We start from the raw sequence: 26031 nt of genomic DNA, 5'->3' as shown, positions 1-26031 counted from the left end.
TTTTATATATCTTTTTGGTCATTCAGATCTAAATTGAAACTCATATATAATAAATCTTACAAATTTGCTACATGGTCAAATATCTCTGTATTTTGTAGTATTAAATTCCAAACTGAGGTCTTAATTCTTATACTTGCATATTTGCTTTATGGTCTTATTTTTTTTTGAGTCTAGTTTTTTTATTTTCAAAAATTCTCCGTTTTGTATGTGTTTTCTTCTTAATATTTGTTAGACCAACACTACGATTAACGACTCTATAAATCGATCTAAAATCAGTTGAAGGATTTTTTGTGCAATAAATTTTATCTAAATTCAAATATCACATATTGCATAAATATACGCGCATTACAGGGAATTGTTATGTTATATGTAAATTTCAAAAAACATCTTCCCCTTCATTTTCTATCCTACAAATCAGCCAATCTGTTTCAGTTTTATCCTTTTTTGATAAGATTCATAATTTTCTAGCCCTGACAGATTGCTATCTCGCCGACCTAGAAATTATTCTGTTTTTACAAAAAACCTTTTAACTTGATTCTTTAAATGATAACCCCTTTAATTTTTTTGAACAGGACTAGAAACCTCACATGTTACTGAGACTATGTTGGTCATTTGTATTGCCAATTAATAAAATACACCAAGTAACATATGCACGTACATTCGCACACATGTAAAAAGCACATTTTTGACTCTTTTTCTTTTTTTACAGCTTATTGTAAAAAAAGACAGATTCCTTCTAAATAGGCTTGCATTCGATTTTTTATAACTACCTTTATAGCATTCCTGTAGAAGTAGTAAGTCATTTATGACTGTTTTTTTCTTTGACAAAAATTCCGCTGTAACAATTTTTAGCTTCAAATTAGGTAAAAAATAAGGCGCTCCCTTTATTTAAAATCACAGGTGCTAAAAAAAATTGAAACCCCCTAATCCATTTATTCTAACAAAAGTATTTGACAAAGTTTCTTCATAAGTATCGATATTTTGGTTTTTTTAAACATGAATTTTCTGAATTGAAACTCATATATAAAATCTTCCATACCTATCTTCATTATTCCTCTTCTTGTTCGTAATTCAGTTTTCAAATTACTACACAGATTCTCTATTTCATTAATATGATGATCATATTTATTAGTAAAGCCAATACTATGATTAACAACTTTATGAACAGAACCGAAGTCGCGAACAAGCAGAACGATAAGATGCAAATCCATCAGTTAATTCGCCAACTTACTCCTATAAAAGGCTCTAGCATTACAGCCGCTGTCTTATAAAGAACAATTCTTTAGAAAACAGTCATTTATTTCATTTTCTATACCTCCAACTAACCAAGTCGTTCCAGGTATAATAAGTGTCTCTGTAGTATAATTCGTAATTATAGACTATTTCATACTTCTGTTTCGTCGACATGAGAAGTTTTCCCTATTCCCCATATTTAACAAAAAATGTATTTATTGTATTTATTTATCATAATGATAGGTAAAATTATCAAAAGATAACATGGAAGGTGTCGTACCTCCTGCGGAAGTACAACTCCAATAAAGATAAGTTAAACCTATAATGTTTATTTCTTATATCTTCCATACCCCTAAGTATGGAATTTTCTTTTATAATTTTTTATTGTTTGTTTACGGGGTAAACAAATCAAGAAATGTCAAAAAATGATATGTTTGACATGTGGGATACCACATCCTACCCTCTTCTTTTAATGTCTTTTATGTGGATCCAATTTCCTCCTTCGTTCACTCTGGCCCAGATTCCCTTGTTTCCAATTTCTTTGATTGTGTATGGTCCTTTATACTGTTCATCCATCTTACCGGCGTTGAATTCTTTAATAAATACTTTTTCGTTTATTTGTAATTTTTTATCATTATTAAGGTTTGGAATAATGGGAGTTGTTTTATTTTTAGGTTCTTTGTTGGTGGTTTGCCTTTTGAATGGGTCAAAGAAACTGTATTTTTTCTCCAGTTCGAATGGTGAGCATCCGATTATTCTTTTATAATTGACGTTTAGCTTGATGTTGATTTTATTTGTTGTTTCTCTGATGTTATTAGATCTATTCATTCTTAAGCACTCAGCTATTATGCTGTTTTGTCTTTCAGCCATTCCGTTACTTTGTGGATGATATATTGGGGTGTTTATAAGTTTAATTCCCTTACAGTTTCCGTATTTTTCTCTTAGTTTTTCGCCTGTGAATTGAGTGCCATTGTCCATGATAATTTTTTCCGGCTGTTGGAATTCTTGTATCCATTTATCTATACATTTTATTATGGTATTTTCCGTGATGTTATACAGTAGGTATACCCTTGAGACTCTTGAATAGACATCTGTTATGGACAGATAATATGCTTTGTGATGAATATCTTCATGGATGAAATTTTCGAGTTCAAATGGTCCAAATATGTCCATTGCAACCGTTCCGTACATTTTATCGGAGGTTATTTGTAATTTCTGAATTTTTACTTTTTCTTTCTTGTTTAGGTTGCATATTTTGCAGTTTTTTGTTACATTAATTATCTTGCTTTTTATTCCGTTGATGCTGTAAAAGGGAGATAAATTTTTGTTCAATACGACTATTCCTGGGTGACCAGCAATTTCATGCATCTTTTTTAGGAAGTTTTCGGATTCGGAGTTTTTAATTATTATTTTATCATCTTTGTTCTTTTTCCAGTTTTTTGTCCCAGATTTATTTTCAGATATTTTCTCTGCATATAATTCTATTGTATTTATTAGATCGTTTTCGTTCTTAGCTTTTTCTGTTCTGAAACATCTTGATAGATGATCTGCTACGGTGTTGTCTTCCCCAGCTATTTGTTTTATACTGTAGTTGTATTCTAGCATCATCGCGTCCCATCTTTCCATTCTTCTGCTTATTTTGCTTTTAAAAAGGCAGTTCCTATTATCCGTGTGTATTTCGACATAATTTCCAAGTATAATGTTTCTACATTTGTCCATTGCGTAGACTATCGCGAAGTATTCTTTCTCTACTATTGTGTAATTTCTTTCTGTTTTATTGAACTTCATGCTTATATTTAGTATTATTCCGTGTTCCTGTGATAATACTGCTCCCATTCCGAGTTCTGAAGGGTCGCAGTGTAGTGTAAATTTTTTGCTATAGTCTGGTAGTACTAGGTAGCTTTTATTTTTTAGTTTGTCTATTAGCTTATTTATCGTTGAATTGTCTTCTTTAGTTAGTTTAACTATCTGTTCTTTCCCTTTTAGTTTTTCTGTTAAATTTAAAATTTCTAAGCTTAAATTTGGGATGTATTTCCTATACCAATTGAATATTCCTATTATTTTCTGTAGGTCTTTTTTGGTTTTACATTTCATGTTTTCGATTAGTTTACTGTCTTTAGTGAGAGGGTACATTTTACCGTTAAAGATTCTTGTTCCTAGAATTTCTGTGTCTTTGGTGCAGAATTCTGATTTAGCGAAGTTTACAATTACGTTGTGCTTCTGTAGCCTTGTAAATAATTCTTTGAGTGTGTTCAGATGAGACTCGTAGTCCTTCGTGGCTATAATTATGTCGTCTATGTATACCGATATATTTTTGATTCCGAAGAGTATTTTGTTCATTGTTTTCTGGAATGCTTTGGGGCCATTTTTTAATCCGAAAGGGAGTCTTTTGTATCTGAATGTTTTGCCGAATATAGAGAATGCTGTCCATTTCCTGCTTTCTTCTGTTAGGAGTAATTGGTTAAATCCATTCGTCAGGTCCAATTTGCTTATTACTTCGCTTTTTCCGATTTGATAAATGATATCGTCCATCTTTGGAATTATTTCTACTTCGTCTTCGATAAAGTTATTAATTTCTCTGTAGTCTATTACTAGTCTTATCTTGCCGTTTTTCTTTTTCTTAAAGAATTCGGGGCTGGTGTTCCTTTCGTTGCATTCCTCGATTATATTAGAGTCTAATAGTCGTTCTATTTCTAGTATTGCGTCTTCTTTGTAGTTTGAAGGTACTGCATAATTAATTTTCTTAAGCTTTATGTTGTTTTTAGACACTTGTAATTTGACTTGATCTGTGTTTATTGGGTCGTTTTCTTTAATTTTGCTTTTATAGTCATCTATGATTTTATGTAATCTTGCTTCATCTTTTGTAATGAGTGTTTTCTCAAAAGGTTTTTGGAATTCTGTTTCTTCTTGATTAGTTTTCATACTCATGGTTGAGTTGTTCCAAATTATTTTCCTTCTTGTAAAGTCAAGTATAATTTCATTTCTCGATATAAAGTCTCTGCCAAGTAATATATTAACCGGTAAGTTTTGTAATAGATATAATTCTATTTTACATGTTTCGTTTTTCCCCTTCAGCTGTAATTCTAATTCTATTAACGTACTGGTGGTTTCGTTTGATTTATTTCCAAACATTACCTGGATCTCTTTACTTTCTCTGGTGGTAAGGCTCCATTGTTCTACGAGGTCTGCTTTGATGAAGTTTAATCCTGCTCCACAGTCTAGAGTTCCTGTTGACTCGTGTTTCTTATTGATTATGAGTGGAATGTCGAGTTGTTCGACAATAGTAGGATTTTCTAAACTAACGTAGTTTAAAGAGTTTTTATTTTCTCTGGGTTCTGAAATCTTCCTCGTTGTATTCTTTAGGTTCAAGTTGGTATCGGGAGCTACTGTCTTCTTGTTGAGGTTAAATTTTTCGTTTTTAACTTTGCTAATATTTGATCGATTTGTTTCGTTGCTTTGCCCGCAATCTCTCGTTGTATGTCCCAGAGTTTTGTGGACTTTACACCACTTTTTCATGAATCTTATACCTGAGATGTTGTTTATCTTCCTCGGTATGTTAAATCTTGTTATGATGTTTTCTTCCATTCTTTTCAGGGCTGGTATGATTTCAAGTAGTGTTTCGAGGTTTTGTTCCTCAAGATATCTTACCGTTTCTAAGCCAAGTCCTCTGTAAATGGATTCCTTTGATCTTCGTTCGTATTCTTTCTGGCTGCAATTAGATACTTTACTGTAGATGGTTACTCGTTTCATGATTTCGTTTATGTAGTTATCAAAGAAAATGTAGTCAGTTTGTTTTAGATTATCCAGTTCTACTATTAAGTTCTCGACTCTTTTCTGTGAGAACACCTGTGAAATGATGTAGTTCTTGTTTTCTTCGTAGTTATCTTTCAAATTGGCTTTGTCTATAATCTGATCTTCAATGAGATCGAATAAAAATAGCTTTTTTGTCTCTTCGTTCCATTGATTCCTTTGGAAAATTTCTTCAATTTTCTTAAACCATCCTAGTAGATCGATTTCGTAGATATCGTTAATCATTTCTACATTTTTGGTGATTCCTAGGTCCACTTCACCTGTCTTAATTCTTATAGAGACTACTTTTGCTTCTTGAGTTTTAGAGTTGTGTCCTGCGATTTCTTTTCCTCGCGTGGGTTGGAGTTCATGATGTTTGTACTCTCTTATTGAATTCAATATGTCGTACCTCCTGCGGAAGTACAACTCCAATAAAGATAAGTTAAACCTATAATGTTTATTTCTTATATCTTCCATACCCCTAAGTATGGAATTTTCTTTTATAATTTTTTATTGTTTGTTTACGGGGTAAACAAATCAAGAAATGTCAAAAATGATATGTTTGACATGTGGGATACCACAGAAGGTAATTTATTATTTTCAAATAGGTTCCCTTCTTCATATTTTTGTCCCAATGCCTCCATACATGAAGAGAGGGACATTAACACATTAATTTTAAAAAAAGAAAAGCCTGCTAAGGACAGGCGGCAAGGCCATTAGTTGTTTAGTATATTACTTTAGAACAGGTCGCAACCCTGAGCAGCACGCCAGACTTAACTTTAAAAGCTTAAAATGTTTAATAATCCGGATTTGATTGCTGCTATGATATATAAATTTCTTACATTGCACTAGTTTTGTTCCATTGTGTCACACGACATCCTTCCAGACCCACTAGTGATAACAGAGGAGTTATAAATGCTAATCCCTCAGTCAGAACTGTCAAATGACTGAGATGCCGTTTGTTTACAATGACTCATCGTAAACAAACGAGGAACAGAATACAAAGTATTTAGAAACGCTATAACACTCAAAATATGCTAACTTCTATTATCCATAAATATCCCGCCTTTTCTTGAAAGATGAATGGGGGGAAAATAAAACTATAAAAAGGAATTATTTCTAGCCCCTCACCGAGTCATGAGAGGAACAAGAGTTAATAAAAATTATAAAAATATAAATTATTTAAACACACCGAGCAGCCAGGGAGGCAGCCCGTGTCACACATTGTATCATTAGTAATGACGTAATAAAAAGAATTTGATTAAATAATAAGCTAATTCAAGTTTTTTACCTTTTTCCCTCGAATATGTACATCGACGTAATGAAATACAATACAAAATGATATGTACTAAAAGCCACAAAACTGGAAGTATAATCACTTTAAGGAAGTACTTTATAGATTTAAATTGCTTTGGTTAATTATATTCCAAGCCATACAGATATTTTTAAAGATACAACATTAAGAATCACTTAATAAATTCTTGCTATTGACAGATAAACACTATAAGAATTGTCAGCAAATTTAGTAAACATATAACTGGTAGTACAAAAATTGGCGGACCGGGTATATTTTTAGAAATTGACGATTCTAAAAATGGAAAGGAAAGTACAATAAAGGCCACAAAGTTGTAGGAGTATGGGTGTTTGGAATGGTTAAAAGGAGTAAGGAAAGGGTTGAATCTCACTAAAAGAAAAGGGATGAAAGACCGAGACTGCCGAAAAATCACTAAAAGATTATATCTCACAAATATAATATATTTACAGATTGTTGGAAAGGTACATAAATTTATATCAATTTGAGGCACAAAAACATTACATTTTTAAACGATCAATTGGTTTTGTATGTCCAGAATGGTATCTACAGATACATTACTGAAGGGGCGTGGGCTGTTCTAAAAGAAGCATCCCGTTAGAACCCGGATTAAAAGAAGATCATATCGGGTTCTTTTTGATTTCCTATTATATAAAAATTTTTGTAAATGTAATCTGTTTAGAATTAATTTAGAGTCATTTTATGTTCAGTTTATATTTCTAATGTTATAAGTGGTCGGATATTTAGGTTCCATTCTTGCTCCTCCTTTTTTGCACTTCATTTTTGGGGTTAAAAAAATTAAACATCCTTGAGGAGGGTTGTTTAATATTCTTCCTCCTGTATATATTCCGTTTATATGTAGAACAAAAGTAATTAAATCTTATATAGTCAGGTATATGCTAATTGAGGACAAGAATTAATCTGTCATTTTACTGTATTAGATTATTGTTGATATTGATTAAAGCTTAAATTTATAATTTGGTTTTTTGTAGAGCATTAGAATTTGAGAAAACCTCAAAGTTTAACCAGATTATAGGCCCATTTACAATGAGCTTTATAAAAATTTAATACGCCTTTTTATATCTATAGCGGCTTTATTTTTATGAAAAAATGTGTGCTTCAATGAAAGATTAGGGTTTTCTCATGATAGCCCACTTCAGCCACGCGACTATGGGGGTTGTTTATTTTCCTAAATCATATTAATTTTTTTTTTTTTTTTTTTTTCTTGCAAGTAAGAGGTAGGGAGAAACCTTACATAGGGACCAGAGGGATTTGGGTGTGATCCTCATCCAACTGGTACTGTGAGATTCTTACTCACTAAAACTCCCTCCATACACTTGCCGGTGCAGCAAGCTCCGCCGTATCCATTGGACTTTGGCTCCAGGAGAACACTTTCCATTTATACCTCAAATCGCGTCCAGAGTGACCTCACAGCGGATATACTTAACGGGCATGGTTATCTATAACCCGAGGAGAGACATTATCGTACTGACTCAAAGGTACCTACAATCATCCGTATTGCACACACGGCTCCTTACACGACCACATCCCCAGCCCGGCGTTTTTATTGGGCTGCGTTGACCACCAGTCTCCCACTAGTTTCGGCCACCGTGTTACAGAATCATGTAGGATAGGGTCCACGAGATCTTCTATTGCCCTACTTCGTCTAGTCTCTTAGTTAGCTCTAGGATCCTACTTTAGAGTGCACCAGCGATGGGCTCCAACTAGGCCGTACCCATTAGATACTTTTATGTATCATTAAGTCACCAAAGGGCGATACTGCTTTTTGGCCTTGAGGTGCGTTTCTACACTAGATGCTAATCCTCTTGTGGCTGGACACACACAAGTTTCATTGAATCAACTTAATGATTATCGTGGACATTTTCATCATCTGAGTTGTTCCAACTGCATCATAGAAAGTAGAAACAATTTTGGTGCCCCTGGGAATCGAACCCAGCCATTGCTCAATGGAAGCATAGCATTCTACCACTGTGCTAAGGGCACCTTAAATCATATTAATTTGATATTTTCGTTTTTAACGCAATAAGATCATTTTCTTAACCAATAATATATGTACATTAACTATATCATGCGCTTATACAACAGGATCTGTTTTTCTATAAAATATTGTTTCTGCCACAATAAAAAAAAAATTATTTTTTATTTTTACATGTTTAATGTGTCTCATTGGTAAGTCCACTCCTTTTTATAATTTATAAATAATATCTAACAAATCAAAATAAATGGATTTACTTGAAGGAGTCTTAAGTTTCTTCGCCAACAAAACAAATATAAAAAAGTCTATCCATAGAGACTTCATACAACTAACGAATAACAACGAAGTCTTAACAATCCATAAAGAAACTAATTTCATAAAAATAAGGACACTTTTTGATAAGCCTTTTCTCGATCTCGAGATGTCTTATCACTACACTCCTTTGATTAAAGGCAATTCTTCATCTTCAATATTTTTTAGTTCAGATTTCAATTACACTTTAAAAATAATCCAGAACTATGAATTCGACACTTTATTGAGAATAATAAATGACTACACAGAATATTTAATAAATAATCGGGATACATATTTAGTAAAAATATTGGGATGTGTCACATATAAGACAAAAGAGAAAGAAATACGATTTATAATAATGAAAAACGTGTTTAGAAGTGAAGATATTGAAAGTATTTTCGATTTGAAAGGCGATAATTTGTATAGGACAAGAAACCAATATATAAAAAAAGACAAAGAATGGTATAAAGAAAAAAAGAAGATAGAAATTGGGAATGTAGAGAAATGTATTGAGCAAATAAAGAAGGACGTGGGATTCTTAAGAGATTTAAATATAATGGATTATTCATTAGTAATCAGTGTAAATACACCAGAAAGAAAAAAGATAAAAAATGAAGAATATAATAAAACAGATAAAGATATTGATTGTATAAAGGATAAGACCATTAATAATAGATATTTTGAAAATACTAAGACGTATAATGAAAATAAATCAAATTATAAAGAATGCAAAGCAAATATAATAGAATATAAGACAAATAAACAAAATAAAGAAGATGAAAAAAATTTAAATGTAGACGAAACATATATTAAAGAAGATTATAGAGACATCATAAAATTAGGAGAATATTCTATGGGAATAATCGACATACTAACAAGTTATAGTAAAAAGAAAAAGATCGAAAACTTATTTTATGTCTTCTGCTTATGTGTTACGAATAAATCATGTAAAGATCCCAAGGAATATGCTGACAGATTCATAAAAAACATAATGAAAAATGTCATAATAAAAAGAAAAGAATAAAAAAATACATATAACTAAACTAACGGATCTAAAAAATAAATTTGAATGATGTATAGATGTGCCATAGAATTTTGACTATCTGGACTTTGTTTGGTATCTTGATTTTGACGAATAAAATCTTTATAAAACTTTAAGTAAACTGATATATAATATTAGTTCTAAATTATAGTCGGAAACGTAGTTTGATCTGTTCATATGTAATTTTTTTAAAACAATGTACTAGAGGTTTTATAAATCTGGGGTTCTTAGAATTCTTATTAAATTTATCTTTTGAGTTTGACACATGATAATATTTAAGATTAGCATCAAAAGTATTTAAAATTTAATAATTTCCGCAGTGTAGCGACCTTTTTGTTTTTTTATTAAAATTCCGCATCACATAAAATTTTTACAATTAAAAAAATATATAGAGACAAGAATGTCATTATGCGTATGTGCGCGATATGAACGCCGTGATTATTTTATCGTGAAGATTTTTTTCACATTAAGTATTATGAAAAGGCGATCAGATTGAAGCCCGTTTTTGATGTAATCCATTTTATTTTTTTAAGAAATGCAATAACAACTACTTTTTTCTTATGACAATTATCATGAGCCATACATTTGCAGCAATTTTTAAAACAATATGAAAACTTTCATGTAACCTAAAATTTATCAAATGGAAAAAATTATTCATAGAACGCATGTATTTATATGCGTTAGGGTAATCTTTATATATAAATTTCTATTTCTCTGGACAATTATAGTATTTAATATATCATTTTTATTGCACATGAATAAGTTAAAAATTTTAAGTTTTAACCAGATAGTACATTCCAGAAGTATTTCAAATACTAAGACAAATAGAATTTAATAATGCAGCTTACATTTAAAAAAAATAGTTAAAATCAAAATAATTTTTTTTTAATGTAGTTTGTAAAATGTAGAATATACTATTAATGGGAATAAAATAGTAGCATCTCCTACGACTTTAATTCCTTGAGTTTTAGCTTTAATCTTTCCCCAACTAATAGATTCCTCGATATTGGCACCAGCATCACTTCCATCATATTCATTTGCTGTATTAATCAATACGCAAAAATCCAATCCATTTCTAAACAAATTCGCATTCAAAATATGATGTTTTATAAGTCCAGATCCCAATATTATAGCACCTGTTTTTTTAGAATCCAAAGTACTAAAATTTATGGATTTTATATCTTCAACAATATCAAGTTTAAAACATGTTCTCTTTTTATAAAATGTGATCATGTCGCCAATAGACCCGTCTGTTAGTGCAGGCGAATAAATTGGTATGTGGTTTTTTGCAGCCCAGTACAAAATAGATTTTTCATTATTAATTCTCAGTCCCAAATACTCTATAAATTTAGACGGCGTTATAATCAAAGGATTGTCTTCATTTGAATCTTTTAATAATTCATCTAATGATTCGTTGAACCATTTTTCAAATAATTCATAATTTTCATTTGGTATAACTAAATTCCCAATTCTATTTAGGCCGTTATTTCGTAAATCTTCGCCTTTATAGGTAAAATCTGCACACAGTGTAGGTTTTAAACATTTTATTATGTCTTCTTCTATTCCTCCTGCTGTTATAACACATACATCAATGTGTTTATGTTGGACTAAAAATCTGATAATATCTCTTAGACCACTACTTATTAAGTTAGAAGTACAGCCTAAATATATTTTAGAATTTGATTTTATCATTTTATCTATTTCTAGAATACTTTTGTATAAATTTGTAGATTGAAAACCAGTAGATTTAAAAGAATTAATTATGTGGTCTAATGTTAAGTTTTTAGTGTCGAAATTAATTCCTTCTACAGGAGTTTGAAAGTTTAAAGAATTTTCATTGTTATTTTTACCAGAAAGATCGTGTACACTTTTTGGTTCATTCATGGGGTTAGTAAAATTAATTTTTTAACGGAAAAACGGTATTAATTTTTTTAAGTATAAAATATTTTTTACAATTTCGATCTAAAACGTATCGTTTTAGTTTTCATTTAGAAAGATACTTAATTTTTAACGGTAAATTACATTTATAAAATTAATTATTTAGAAATACAAAAATAATTGAAATAAAAATATAGTCTACGTTTTTCTTATAAAAAAAACATGTTTAAACCTTCTTTTTTTGCATTAGAAAATCCCAAATGCTTTTTATATTAATCTATGTTTTTTATTTATTTTTTTTACCCTTTAATGTTCAACGTCTGTTTATACAGCCGCGCTTTACAAACTCGTGTACAATCTCCTTATAAAGATTACAAATGTGTATCTTGTAATATTAATAATCACATTTATTTATATATTGAATATTTATTCAATAATGAAATAATAAAAACTGAAGTTTTTAGTGAATTAACAAATACAAATTCAAAAATAAGACACATTGCACTTCTTTACAGTATAAAATATTTTGGTATTTCTTCAATTCCCAAACATTTAAAAAATGATCCATTTTTTAAAATAAGAAAAGAATGTATAGAAAATTTAAACATTCAAGATTTGATTTTTTATCTTGATGATGTAAATGATGAGATTATTCTTAAAGCACTTGAAGTTCTACTTGAAAGATACTGTAAATTTATAGAATATTTTAATGACACGCAAAAATTTAAAGAACTCGACACTAAAATTAAGGAAAACGATAAAAATTTTAAAACAACACCAAATAAATTTAAAGAAATAGACAAATCTGACTTGGAATCTTTATGTAAAAAAGTGACTAAGTTTATGACTTCACAAAACAACCAAATAAGAATTTTGACTTCTAAACTTATTTCGATTTTTTACAATTTAGATATCGAAATATTTTACAAGCTTTTATTTAAAAAAGTAGAAAATGATATTTCGGGGACAATAGTTTATGGATTAGAAGATGAAATAAGTCAAGTTAGAAAAAATACAATAATTTCTTTATATATTTTTTATAAAAAAATTATTCATAAATTTTATATTAAAAAAATACATAAAAAAATTTCACATGGCAAAAATGAAGATAAAACTCTCGAAAAAAATGAAACCTCTTCTCAAAAAAATCTTGAACAAGCACTTAAAAAAAATAGAAAAAAATTAGGCAAAAAATCCGAAAAAAAAGCACATGGAAAATTAGAAGCCCAAAATGAAGACCAAGGTACTAAACTTTATAAAAAACAAAAAGAAATATATAAAATATGTATTGAATATTTTATCAATACTATAAATGACGAGAACGAAGAAGTTCGAAATACTGCCATACTTTTATTTTATAAAATGGCAAGTTTTAGTAAGTTCAAATTGCAAGATGACCACATAGTCCAAATTTCTTACAATATTATCGACTCTCCAGTCACGGCGACAGACTTGAATATTTTAGGCATTTTTAAAAATATAAAATTTAAATCTGCCAAGGTACTAAGAGAATGTATAGAAAAATTAATGAAAAAATTAGACATGAAACTTTTGGTGAATACTTTATACGAAATATTTCAAAATAATGTACAACTTGTGTATAAAAAATTATACACTTGTACAATATATGCGGAAAAAGAACAAGAATTAATTAACAAATCTTTTGTAGTAAAAATTTTAATAAGTTATGTATTAAGTCAAAGATTAAATATTAAGATAAATAAGAATATAAAGAAATATTTTTTATACATTAAAATTTTAATTAATCAGCCTGATATCAATTTAAGAATCAAAGAGAATCTGATTAAATTAATAACAAACAAACAAAATCAGGATATAACAAATTTCAAAGGATATGACGGAGATGGAATAAAGTTCATGAAAATGTTTTATAAAGGATTAATAAGAAGAAATCTGAAAGGAATAATCAAATTAAATGAGAAATTTAGTAATATTAATATTACAAAAGAGATATTAACTGACAATGCGAAATTGATAAAATTCATAGAGAAAATAGAATTAAACAGAATAAAAAGAAATAATAAAAATATATAATTTAATATCATAGTTTTTACAAAGATGTAATATCAAAATATTATTAAAAAGATTTTTCTATTTTTTTTCATCCCTTAATATGAAGCTAGACGAAGAAACTATTAAGAAAATTCTCTTGTATAAAAATTTTAAAAAATTGTCAGATGAGGAAATCTCAGAATATATTAAAGAATTAAAAAATATAAATAAAATGTACAGAAAAAAATAAAAAAGTATACAAAATACATAGAAAAAAATTCTAAATTTATACAGTGGAATTTTTAGTTATATAATAAACTTAAAATATAATGTGTATATAAAATCTTTATATAATTTTGTTCATTAATTAGAGTGTCATTTAATTAGTAAGAAATATCAATAAACGGCTTTAAATTCCTGTAGAAATGAAATTTTATAAAAGCGGCATTTTTTAATTTGTAAATTACACTTCAAAATTAAAAGAGTTAAAATTTTGTATTAAATTTTTTTATTTTTGGCCCATAATGGAAATGGATTTTGTGCCGAATTTTATTTATAAGTCTCAAAGTGGTGAAATCTCAAATATTAAATCTTCAATTTTATCTCAAAATGATATTTCTTTTATTTCTTATAATAACTCAATCAACATATGGGATTTTAGATCATCAACATTATTAAAATCTATAACAAATAAAAAACATTCCGTGTCTTGTTTTAATATTAGTGAAAAATATCTTTTTGTTGGATTTTGGAATGGTCTTATAAAAATTTACAAAAATGATTTTGAATATGAAAAAATTTTAAAATATAGAAATCATACAAAAAGGATAATTAGTATCAAAGAAGAAAACAATTTTATAATTTCCGCATCATCTGATGGACTTGTTTATAAGTATGACTTAGAATTAGAAAAATCTAGTAAAATTTTTCAGACTAGTCCGATTGATGTCTTTGATACGAAAAATGATTTAGTAGTAGTTGGAACAGGAGATTGTACCTTTACAATGCTTAAAGACGAGAAAGAACATTCTATTATTTTAGACAATAGATTGAAATTTTTAAGTATTTTAGATGACAATAACTTTTTGTTTGTTTTTAGAGACAACAATATACAAATTTACGATTTGAAACAAGACAAATTCAAGGAATGTAAAAAATTTAAGAAAATTAAATCAGTAAAACGTGTAGCCGATTTACTTTATATTCTCAGTGATAAAAAATTTTATATTTTTGAGATTAAAAATACAAAAAATGGTTATATTTTAGTGGATCAAAATTCTTTAGATTGCAAATCTAATGTCATAGATTTTTCTAAAATTAATCAAGAATTTTTTTTTATAACTAAAGATAATTCTTATATAAAAAATAAACTAGAAATAGGTTATCATAAAGAAAATATTATAAATTTAGAGAAAGATGAAAATGAAAGAATATGTTCATTTAGTAAAGACAAATTGATCATTTGGAATGTTACTGAGGATAAATTTGTTTTTTACAATCAGATATTAGTTTCAGAAGGGAAATCCTTATGTATTTTTAATGAATGTTATGTCATAGCAGAAAGAGATAGAATTTTATTTGTAAATATTAACGATCTGAAAATAAAAAAAATCATAGAAATCGAAGAAAATGGAAATAATAACATTTTTATAAGCAAATCTCAAAATTCTGAAAATTTTTTAAATAATAAAAAAGAAGAACTTTGCGATGATTTTTTAGCCATCGCAATAAATTCAAAGGTCGATTTTTTAGATAAGAATTTTGATGTCTTTGACACGTTAGAATTAGAAGATTACGTCTCATGTCTAAAAATTTTTAATGAATTTATTTTTATCGGTTTATTAAATTCTAAAGTTTATATTTATGATAAGAATAAAGATTTATATAAAACTTTATATGGACATGCTCTGCCTGTTATCAATATTGATGTTACTGATAAATTGATTTATACTATAGGAGCCGATAAAATGCTTAAAATTTGGGGACTTGATTTTGGAGATTGTAGAAAAAGTATCATTGTCAATAATAGTGCCAATATACAAGTAATTAATGATGAAATGTTTATTTTCGGCGGATCTACTTTGAAATATTTCAAAGGTTTTAAAATTTATCATGAAAAAAAATATTTCGATTGTACCAGAGTTTTATTAGATAAAAATTTTTTAGTAGGAGCAAATGACAATATTCTAAGATATTTTCACGTAGACAAATATGAATTAGAGAAATTAGATGAGGATAGCGAAGATAGTGCGATGTTAGAGACAAATAGTGTGTCTATTACTAATACCTCTAAATATGAAGAATTTTTGGATTTATTAGAAGAGACGAATTTGTCAAATTTCAAAATAAATGAAAAGTTCAATAGGCTGGTTCAGGAAATAGGATTGGGTGTTTTAAACAGTTTCATTGTCTTATTAAATTCTACACAAATATTTTCACTTATCGATCTTTTGGAATATTGTGAAAATACAATTGTAGCTTCTAGGATTTTTAATACAGTGGCTGAGATTCATAAAGATCAAATAATTGGAAATAAAAAATGTAATGAGATAAGGAAAATATTATTGGAGAAAATGAAAAGTATAAGAGATAAGTTAGGGAAAAATACATATAAAATGATATTACGAACAGGTATGCAATTTCCAGAGTTCTAAAAAAAATAAAAAATTTTAATTTTATTTATTTTTGTAAAAAAAATTTTAATGTTTAATGTTTATTTTTGTAGCTAAAAAAACGTTATAGTTTTACTTTATTAAAACTATGTATCATTTTCAAGGCATCTATTATTTTTTAAACTGCTTGAATTAAGTTTTTTTTCTGAAACATCTATTTTTTAATAAACATTTTCGATAAACAAATGCACTTGAAGAAAGAAAAGACAAAAACATCTCCAATTAAAGATATAACAAGCAAAATAAAAAGATATGAAATAATCGATATTAATATTGTAGATTTTTTTCAGATATTTGAACATGAAGATTTTTATATTCAATTTTATCTTTTGAAAACAAACAAACTCACAAATTATTCTATAAATAAAAAAATTCTGCATAAAATAATTGAAATGGTAAAAAATATAAAAAATTTTACTCTTATCAAATACAATCAAATTGATCTAAATGTGAATATTATGACATGGTTAAAGAAAAATATACAAAATTTTACACATCCTTTAGACATTATTTCCATTTTACAAGAATGCGAAGTCAATAACGAAGATATTGATTTTTTCAGGAATTATTTTGGATACAATATAATTTACAAGGAATATAAAAAATTGATAGATTTACAATCTACAGAAAATTTGTCTATTATTCTTAAGTTATTAGATAATAATAAGATTTGTCATAATAGATTATTAGATGTTTACAAACAACTAAATTATTATTTAGAGAATAATTTGTTAGATAGAAATTTCTTATTTTGTTGTAGAATTCTATATTATTTATTAGATTATGATTTTAAGATGTTTTCTGATGATTATAAAGATTTTCTTTTAGGATACAGTGTTTATTTGATAGATTTGATGTTTTCTCAAGATACTTTTAAAATTTTTGAATCTTCAGATTTGGAATTATTAATTGAACTTATCAAGTTGATTTATCAACTTGGAAGTTCGAAATATAAAAAAGGGATTTATTTAAGATGTATTGAGGAATCAATACATTTATTTACTAATATTTACGAAGATACTATGATGATGATTTTTATACTTAAAATATTGGATTTTACAGATGGCTCGTACGATGAATCGGATACTTTAGAATTATTACATGATAATTTAGAAAATTTTACAATTTCCACACAATTTAAAACATTCAGTGATTATGATTTCATGATTGAAAATTTTTTAAAATACAAATATAAGATTTTAAATAAGATCAAGATGAAATTTAATAAGTCATTTGATATTGTAAAAATATACAATGATCTTTATAATAATGATTTATATAATGAGATAATTCTGAGATTTATAAATAAGTCCACTTTAGATCTTTTATTAGATAATTTATTAATTATAATTAATAATTCGAAGAACAAGATACAATTTATTAATATTTTATTTAGAGATATGAATTTATCATATTTGTATTTATATTTGATAACTTTAAAGGATAATCACAAGGATGTTTTATATTTTGTGGTATATTTCATAAATATGGATTTTAGGAATACAGAGAAATATTTCGAGATGTTGATGATGATTTATTTCATGTTTATAGAAGTAGAAGATATTTATTTACAAATGAGTCGAGTCAAGATTATAAATCAATGTATAAATTTACAAGAAATAGACACTAGAGTAATTTTTAAGGAGATGAAGAAATATGGAAAAAGACACAAGAATATTTTTATACTTTTTTATTTCTTGTCTGAGAAATTGAATATTGAAAATAAGGAAGACTTCTTATTTATCTACCAGTATTTATTAGAAGATCTAAGGAATATAAAAAAGACAAAGAGACCCAATCAAGAAATTATAAAAACATGTACTGTGGGCGAATCTACTTTCACTTATAAAGACAGTGCGGATTATTACAAATTAAGGAATTTTATATATTTGACTGCTATAAATTTGATATCAAATTTTAAAAATGAAGAGAAAGTCGACATGGTCAAGTCTCAGGATTTTGATAATTTGATGATTTTAATATTTTACTTAAAAAAACATGACATTTCTATAGATTTAATCAAAGAAGATATATTTAGATATGTTTTCATATGTACGAAACGAGAAAGAAAGAAATTATACGATATTATTTTTACAGATAAAAAGTCTATTATAAAACTCAAAGGTCTCTATAGAATTTAATAATGTAAAAGAAGGCATAAATAATACCACAGTATAAAATAAGGCCACGTAAATCACAACGCGACATCAAATAGATATAACTTATATATAATGCTTATATAGCTTATATATAATGCTTATATAACTTATATATAATGCTTATATAGCTTATATATAACTCTTATATAACTTATATATGTTTTTATTTTGTTTATCGTCTTCTTTGCTTAGACCTTTTCTTGAAGTTTCTCTTTTTAGGCTTCTCGTCCGCTTTAGGGAATTCCGATTTCCTCTTACTTGGAATATGCAGCCTGCTGATATTTTTATCTGATCTTTCGATTTTTCTCCCTGGATTTTCTTTAAATATTTTCATGTATTCTTTTGAGCTCATACCTTCTCCATTGTTTTCTTCTTTCATTTTCCTTCTTTCTTTTCGTGTAAGTTTCTCCTGCTTATGGGTATCTTGAGATTTCTCTTGTTTAGATTTTTCAGATATTTCTTGCAACTTCTCTTGCTTAAATTTATCGCCTTTCATTTTTTCTTGAGATTTCTCGTTGTTTTTTGTTCTTTCTTCTGTTTTTCTTTTCTTTGACATTTGTCTTATTTTCTTCTTACTGTATATTTCTACTTCTTCTTCCTCTTCTATGTTTGTTTTATTTTCCTCATTTAGATATTTTACTACTTCTGTTAGACTTTCTTTATGAATTTGTTTTTCACTTGTCATTTTATAAGGGGGGGTTTATTTTACTAAGAGTATAAGATATATTTATAAATATTTTAAAAAGAGTATTATATAATATTTCTTTATTTTTTTACTGTCTCTCTGCTTCTTTTCTTCTACTCTTTTTTGATATTGTTTTTATATTGTAATTATTTATATCATTACTCTCATAATTATTCTTTCTTATTTTTATCCTTCTTGTTCCTGTTTCTCTTCCTTGTTTTTTATTTCTTACATGTCCTCTTTTACTTCTCCCGAAATCTCTGTCTCTGTTTTCTTTAAGTAAATGAAGAGAGTCTTTTACTTTTTTCTGTTTCTTAGGAAAATCTTTATTTTCTATGGAGAGAAGGTCGATTTTATGGTCTGCGTAATTTGAAGAGAAATTGTGATCTTCTTCTTTTTCCTTATTTTTTTCAACATTGACTTTTTTAAAAACAATGTCTTCTTCCCTTTTCTCTGGTAGAGTGTCTAAATTGTCTTCTTCGTTGACTTTCTTAGGGTGTTCTTCCCTTTTCTCTGGAAGAGTGTCTAAGTTGTCTTCTTCGTTGACTTTCTTTGGGTGTTCTTCCCTTTTCTCCGGAAGAGTGTCTAAATTGTCTTCTTCATTGACTTTCTTAGGGTGTTCTTCTTTAAGAGCTAATTTTTCAGTTTCTTCTTCATTGAGTTTCTTCTCATTTTGTTGTTTTTCCATAAAAAATTAGAAATTTCTTTTTTTATACCTAAAAAGGAGTAAAGGAGACAGAATTGTCAAATTACAATTTATTCACTGATCTGATTTCAAATACTAATTTAGTACTTTATATTTTGGTGGTTTATCAAAAATGTAATAATTTACTTCTTTAGATATTATTTTTAATTGATCATCTTCTTTTTCTAAAATACTGATCTTTTTATTTATCTTTTTTCCTTTTAAAATAAATGTGTCAAATTCCAGTTCTATTTTCTGCCTATTAAATTTCCCATCAAATTTGTGGATATTTTTTGATTCTCCTTGTAGTTCGAAAATGTCAAGAATTTTAAGATCATTTTGTATTTTGAGATCATTTCGTATTTTGAACATGGGGGTGATATTATTACAAAATAAGATTAGATAATATAATTATGTCTGCATAAACTTATATTGCATAAACTTATATTGCATAAACCTATATTGCATAAACTTATATTGCATAAACTTATATTGCATAAACTTATATTGCATAAACTTATATTGCATAAACTTATATTGCATGAATAATCTCAAATAAATTTATCTTAAATAATTTTAGATTTAGTTTTATTTTAGATTTAGTTTTATTTTAGATTTATTTTAAATTTCAAATTATTTATAAATTTTAGTTTTTTTTCCCTTTCGCATGGATGAACACGATTACAAGAAAATGCTTCGATTTATGAGGAAATCTTTAAAATCTTTTAAAAAAGAAGTAGTCCAAATTACTAAGCCTTTTATTGACAATATAGATTTCTTAATAGTAAATTTCCCATATTTCGAAGATATAAAAATGGTCTCTGAGTATTTCATGACGCAGAATGAAGATTTTAATAATGTGTTTTATGCTAAGTTCCACTCCTTTTCTCATATATTGTTTTATGATCCACTCATTAAGTCATCTCAGGTTTATGACGAAGTGAGTATAAACAAGTTAGAGTTATGGACAAGTGTCTTAGGAAGAAGTGGTAGAGAAAAACTTAAAAGATTATGGGTAAGAAAACATCCACAAGTATCTTCTAATAATACCACTACATCTAACAGCATATCTAATACATTTAATAAGGACGATGACATTTATAAGTTAAATGATAAAGATTTAGTCCTTGAATCATTCTTTAAAATTCTTAATTACCATTTTAAGAAAATCAAGTATATGGTTTTAGACCATCTCGACATGAAACAAGTCCTTCTAAATTTACACAAGAGTGACTCATTTGTGAGTAAACTTATAGAACTAAGAGAAGTCTCTTTATTCCAAGGGATAGAAACCCCCACTTTATATTTCATAGATTCCGGGAAATATTATTTACTAGATCAATATATCGATCATAATAATACTTCCACTATAGATTTTGATAGACTTGTTTATTTATTCCTGACTCTGCCTAAATTCTCAGACTACAAGTCAATTTACAATGTCTTAGTCAAGAAAGCCCCCCAAATCCAAGTCTATGAAGATTTCATCTTCAGACGAGGGATATTCGTACAAGATGGTAAATTTATTTGTAGTGACACTAAATATATCTTATATATTTCTCTATTAAGTAAGAATATCTTGGATATTGAGATTCTTAGATTTATTTCTGAAATGTGGGTGAACAACCCCGAGAATGCCTTTCTTAGTGGAAATATTTACAAAATTCTACAGAAGAATGAGATAAATTTAGAAGAAATAATTAGAGAAGAATATAAAAAGGGATATAGTGAGACTATGAGTAGTAGACCGAGGACAAGTACTTTATATTCATATTGTCTTAAGATATTAAAAAGAAATAGACTTGATAAGATTAAATATAATGAAGAAGATAAGATAAATAAGTATATTGATGAATGTTATGATGAGACATTTATGAGATTTATAAGTAAATTAGTAATAGACGAACTCCCCGTCCTAAATATATTTACTAAAAATTAAAACAACTATATAAGTTTAATATAGTTTAAACTGGATATATTAAAAAAAGATATAAAAAAGAATTTTATTTAATTTTTTAAAACCCTCTTTATGGAAAGTCAAAATCTCAAAGAAGATCAAGATCAACTTAAAGAAGATCAAGATCATAAAGATACTATTGAAGACCTTATAAATTTCTTTATACACCAAAAAATAGACAAAAATACCCTCCTTAAATTCCTTAAAATATACAAAATCACCCCACTAGATTTCAACAAAATAGTCATAGAAAAAATCAAAAATCTAAAAACAAGACCCACACTAAAAATAAACAAATTCTTAGACAACAAGTTCTTAAAGAACTTGAAAAAGACAGAGACACTTGAAATTACAGAAAGAAAATACGAATTTGAGAATATTTACAAATCTACTAAGTTTATGACATATAAAAATAGTAGACAATTACTGAATAATGAAGAAATTAAATATAAAATCGAGCAGTATTTTAGAGAAATGGGAGTGGAGCAAAATATTGATAAGAGAGTGGTGGAGAATATAAAAGAAGGAGTAGAAGAATATGTAAAAAGAGTGATAGATAAATGTGAGACAGTAGATATACAAGAAATCAAGAAGATATTAGGAAAAGACAAGAACACCCTTAACATAATTTAAAAGAAAGTACAAATCTATTAGATACTTAAATTGTATTAAATATATATAATAAATAGAGCAGTATAAAATAATAATAAATGTATTGTAGAAATATTGTTTAAATTTGACCCCCTTTAATTTATATATGACTTTTAAGGACATACAGGAAATTGTAAATAAATGTAGAAACTTGGGCTGTACTCAGAGATCTGTACAATATTGTACAAATTTATACAAAATATATAAGAAAGAAGGGACTGGAGACAGAGACACTATAATAAATACTTGTATTGTACTGGGATGTAAAATATCAAATTATATAATAAATAATAAAGATCTATTAGTAAATAATTCTAATATAGAATTAGAAATTTGTAAAATAATGGACTTTGACTTTGAGATGGTAGACATTTATAAAAATATAAACTTATATGTAGAGAAATATAAACTCACAAGGCTAATGACCCAATATCTTTGGGTATTTCTAAATGACACAGTGTATCTTGAAACATATCAAGAAGACGAGGAACTTTTAATAAAAGCATGTGTAAAACTAGTGTGTATGGTACTAAAGATAGAAAGAGAAGTGGAGACAGATGAAGAAATAGAACGAAAAATGAGCGAAATACTAAGCATATATGAGAAAAAATAAGAACATACATGAGAAAAAACAAGATACACAAATTTAGGAGAAGTGAGGTATCTTGTAAGAAGGGCAGAAAAACAAGATCATACATGAGAAAAACAAGAACATAAATGAGTAAAACAGGATAGTAGTATGGAGTACGGGAAAAAAACATATTATATAAATAAAACAACATATTATAAAGCAACATATTTAAAAAAATAAAACAACATATATTTATACTAAAAACATATTTATCGCCTATATAAAAAAAACTTTTTGGAAACAAAGTTGACCTTAAAAGTAATTTGTTGTAGAACAAACAAAATGTATGAAAAAACTATAAATAAGTAAATTTAGCATGAATATGGGCTTTAGTATAAAATACAAAATAATTACCCCGTGTTTAACTTATGTATCTCCACCAAGACATATTATAACTATAAACACTAAGCGTGTTATTAGTAAAAAATATCTACATACTAAAAATATTCTTAAAGAAAAATTCAAACTCTTAGTACCACACTTAATCATATGGAAATATAATCCCGCATACAAAAAACATGAACTAGAACCTATAAAATATAAAAAGAGCATGAATTGTTATATAACTACAAAAAAAGAAATAGTACATAAGAAACATGAGATATTGAAATATTGTACACAATATCATAACAATATATATATTAATGATTACTTTTATTATAGAAAAATCCAGGAAAATATACCAGTCAATATAAAAATATACAAGAAAAAAAATATAAAAACGAGTAAAAAGAATGTAAACTTCATAAATAAGTATAAAAAACCAGAAAAATATTCATTATTAGCACTTAATTTCTTGACAAGTACAAGTCAAGAAAAAGATAAAAAATTTTGCATTTTTAATTTTAGAAATGTGAAAGGTAATGAAGAATTATATTTGTATTTGAAAAAAACATGTGAATTAATAGAAGTAGAAGAAGAAAATAATATGGTACTGGTTTATGATAATAAAAAGGTATATTATCAAGGGGAAATAAATATAAGTGAAGAATATGAATATATACAAGTAGAACTATTTGACGAATAAAAAAAGAAGAAACGAGGAAAATTAAATATATATAGAATAAAAAAAGATGGGACTTATAAGTTATCAATACTGGTAAAAATATGAAAAAAAATTTAATATTTGAAAATTGATATGTCACATCACAAGAAAATCTTCATCAAGTCTAATACGATAAGTTAAGAAAGTATGATGTCCTCGCAACGAAATGGGCCTAATATATGGACTAAAAACAGAAATTATTCCTACGTAATCACTTGGGATGGTATAGTGCCTAAGTTTCGTAAATCTTATACCACAAGACTTGAAATCTATAATAAGGCAGAAGCGTACATCCAGATGATCACGCTAAAGAAGACGCTAGAAAGCAACTCAGGACTACCGAAGGTGAGGAGACGAAGCCGATGTGGAACAGACTATGTAGACGAGAAGCCACATACAAGCAGGAGACGCTAACGCGGAACCTATTTTTGTTAAACTAAAAATATAAATTACAATAAGCATACCCTAAAAAATTGAATATTTGAAAACCGAAAGGTTATATTATAATACTAAATGAAATAGTTTTACTCTAACGCCCTGTAGACAATTTATAATATTCTATCATTAATGTTTTCTAATATTTCTGGAATAAAGAGGTAATTGAAAACTAAGTGAAGATAGAAAATAAGTAATATTTTTAATTATACTTTCTAACTTAAAAAACAAGCCGTAATAGGAAAATTAAAAAATAATAATTTTAAAAGATTTATAGAGATTGACAATATATGACGACGTAATTGAAAATTTTTATTGATCCATTTTTAGTGCTAAAGCTTTATAAGTACTGCAAAAAAATAGTGTATGTCAAATAATTATGTCTTCTTGAAACTCCATGAAGTATTAAATTTTATATTGACCTTTATAGTCTAAACTTCTCTTTACAGCTGTTGAGAATATATATTTAATAAATTTATTCTTCAATTTACAATTATCTTTAACAACAGCTAAGTATTCCGTGCTATTATTTGTCAGTGTTTTTTTATTATACTTTTTTATTATATGCACATTGATTATGTAATTTATAATCATAACAAAAAACCCTCATTTGTTTGTAAAATGAATTTTATTCATAAGCATTTATTATTTATTAAAATAGTTTTTTAAATTTACATCATACTACGATTACGCATTTTATTTTTGATAAATTAAAAATTTGCAGGTTTTATTTATTTCAAAAAAGAATTACTAATAAAACCAAATATTAAATGCAGCTCATATTAATATATAAGTGTCTTTAGAACAACTATATTTTGGACATTTGGAAAAAAATTAAAAATATAATGAAATTTATATATTTATCAAAACTTACACATAAATTTAAAAAACAAGGACTTTGTTTTGATAGATATATTTTTTTTCTGATAGACGCGTTTATTCGAATAAGTACATAAATTACATTGTAAAATATTTACTTTAAGTTGAAAGTATTAATCTTAAAAGGACTTGTAATGTATTTTAAAAACAGTCAGCTTTTGCTTGTCATTATTTGTGCTAGTTTTGTTTTTTTCCCTATACATTTGATATTTAATAATATAAGAGAGGTCGCTATGGTAAGTTTTTTTTATACTTAAGTAAAAATGAGAAGATAAATACTAAAAACTTACTGACGTATGATTCCAAATTACTTAAATGTTTTATCTAATAGAAATAACAAAGTATAGGTGCATCTGTGATGTACATTGCTACATCACATGAACAGATGTCAAATATGTCATCTATCACTTATGACCAAAGACATGTCAAGCATTTCAAGTTACATGTCAAGATGAGTCACACAAACAAACAAACAAACGAAAGTTGCATGGTCGTTACTACATTCGTAAGTACGCCAAAGTTTGTAGGTTAGTGTTGACAAGAATCTTCAAATTAAAAATAAACTATAAAAGAAAGTCTGTCTGTGAAGGGTATGGAATATATAGAATCCAAGAGAGAGATTAAAACCATCAATAAACATATTTACATTAAAAACTATTTAGAGAGATATTATAA

At 27.1% G+C, this 26031-nt stretch overlaps 12 protein-coding genes across 12 annotated transcripts; 8 read left to right on the top strand and 4 right to left on the bottom strand.

Moving 5' to 3' along the window:
• Window positions 1–8577: 8577 nt before the first annotated feature.
• VNE69_03138 (phosphatidylinositol 4-phosphate 5-kinase) lies at window positions 8578–9648 on the top strand (the record flags this gene model as incomplete). Its single annotated transcript, XM_065472992.1, has 1 exon — window positions 8578–9648. The coding sequence occupies one exon, from the start codon at window positions 8578–8580 to the stop codon at window positions 9646–9648; it is 1071 nt and encodes a 356-aa protein (XP_065329064.1).
• Window positions 9649–10551: 903 nt separating this feature from the next.
• Window positions 10552–11550, bottom strand: VNE69_03137 (deoxyhypusine synthase (DHYS); the record flags this gene model as incomplete). The annotated part of the gene is made up of 1 exon (XM_065472991.1): window positions 10552–11550. One exon carries the CDS (start codon window positions 11548–11550, stop codon window positions 10552–10554), a length of 999 nt encoding a protein of 332 aa, XP_065329063.1.
• Window positions 11551–11853: 303 nt separating this feature from the next.
• Window positions 11854–13599, top strand: VNE69_03136 (transportin-1-like; the record flags this gene model as incomplete). Its single annotated transcript, XM_065472990.1, has 1 exon — window positions 11854–13599. The coding sequence occupies one exon, from the start codon at window positions 11854–11856 to the stop codon at window positions 13597–13599; it is 1746 nt and encodes a 581-aa protein (XP_065329062.1).
• Window positions 13600–14081: 482 nt separating this feature from the next.
• On the top strand, window positions 14082–16211 carry VNE69_03135 (U3 small nucleolar RNA-associated protein 12 (UTP12); the record flags this gene model as incomplete). Its single annotated transcript, XM_065472989.1, has 1 exon — window positions 14082–16211. The coding sequence occupies one exon, from the start codon at window positions 14082–14084 to the stop codon at window positions 16209–16211; it is 2130 nt and encodes a 709-aa protein (XP_065329061.1).
• A 203-nt stretch (window positions 16212–16414) lies between these two features.
• Window positions 16415–18370, top strand: VNE69_03134 (splicing factor 3B subunit 1 (SF3B1); the record flags this gene model as incomplete). Its single annotated transcript, XM_065472988.1, has 1 exon — window positions 16415–18370. The coding sequence occupies one exon, from the start codon at window positions 16415–16417 to the stop codon at window positions 18368–18370; it is 1956 nt and encodes a 651-aa protein (XP_065329060.1).
• A 190-nt stretch (window positions 18371–18560) lies between these two features.
• VNE69_03133 (uncharacterized protein) lies at window positions 18561–19073 on the bottom strand (the record flags this gene model as incomplete). The annotated part of the gene is made up of 1 exon (XM_065472987.1): window positions 18561–19073. The coding sequence occupies one exon, from the start codon at window positions 19071–19073 to the stop codon at window positions 18561–18563; it is 513 nt and encodes a 170-aa protein (XP_065329059.1).
• An 88-nt stretch (window positions 19074–19161) lies between these two features.
• VNE69_03132 (ribosomal protein MDF2) lies at window positions 19162–19761 on the bottom strand (the record flags this gene model as incomplete). Its single annotated transcript, XM_065472986.1, has 1 exon — window positions 19162–19761. One exon carries the CDS (start codon window positions 19759–19761, stop codon window positions 19162–19164), a length of 600 nt encoding a protein of 199 aa, XP_065329058.1.
• Window positions 19762–19854: 93 nt separating this feature from the next.
• On the bottom strand, window positions 19855–20130 carry VNE69_03131 (uncharacterized protein; the record flags this gene model as incomplete). Its single annotated transcript, XM_065472985.1, has 1 exon — window positions 19855–20130. The coding sequence occupies one exon, from the start codon at window positions 20128–20130 to the stop codon at window positions 19855–19857; it is 276 nt and encodes a 91-aa protein (XP_065329057.1).
• A 295-nt stretch (window positions 20131–20425) lies between these two features.
• VNE69_03130 (uncharacterized protein) lies at window positions 20426–21697 on the top strand (the record flags this gene model as incomplete). The annotated part of the gene is made up of 1 exon (XM_065472984.1): window positions 20426–21697. One exon carries the CDS (start codon window positions 20426–20428, stop codon window positions 21695–21697), a length of 1272 nt encoding a protein of 423 aa, XP_065329056.1.
• A 90-nt stretch (window positions 21698–21787) lies between these two features.
• On the top strand, window positions 21788–22348 carry VNE69_03129 (uncharacterized protein; the record flags this gene model as incomplete). Its single annotated transcript, XM_065472983.1, has 1 exon — window positions 21788–22348. One exon carries the CDS (start codon window positions 21788–21790, stop codon window positions 22346–22348), a length of 561 nt encoding a protein of 186 aa, XP_065329055.1.
• Window positions 22349–22472: 124 nt separating this feature from the next.
• Window positions 22473–22979, top strand: VNE69_03128 (cyclin-like protein; the record flags this gene model as incomplete). Its single annotated transcript, XM_065472982.1, has 1 exon — window positions 22473–22979. The coding sequence occupies one exon, from the start codon at window positions 22473–22475 to the stop codon at window positions 22977–22979; it is 507 nt and encodes a 168-aa protein (XP_065329054.1).
• A 340-nt stretch (window positions 22980–23319) lies between these two features.
• VNE69_03127 (uncharacterized protein) lies at window positions 23320–24024 on the top strand (the record flags this gene model as incomplete). The annotated part of the gene is made up of 1 exon (XM_065472981.1): window positions 23320–24024. One exon carries the CDS (start codon window positions 23320–23322, stop codon window positions 24022–24024), a length of 705 nt encoding a protein of 234 aa, XP_065329053.1.
• Between the last annotated feature and the right edge of the window lie 2007 nt (window positions 24025–26031).

Source organism: Vairimorpha necatrix, chromosome 3 (genome assembly GCF_036630325.1).
Source record: "Vairimorpha necatrix chromosome 3, complete sequence".
NCBI lineage: Eukaryota > Fungi > Microsporidia > Nosematidae > Vairimorpha > Vairimorpha necatrix.
The sequence above is the reverse complement of the archived record's forward strand: the minus strand, read 5'-3'. Positions and strand labels throughout refer to the sequence as shown.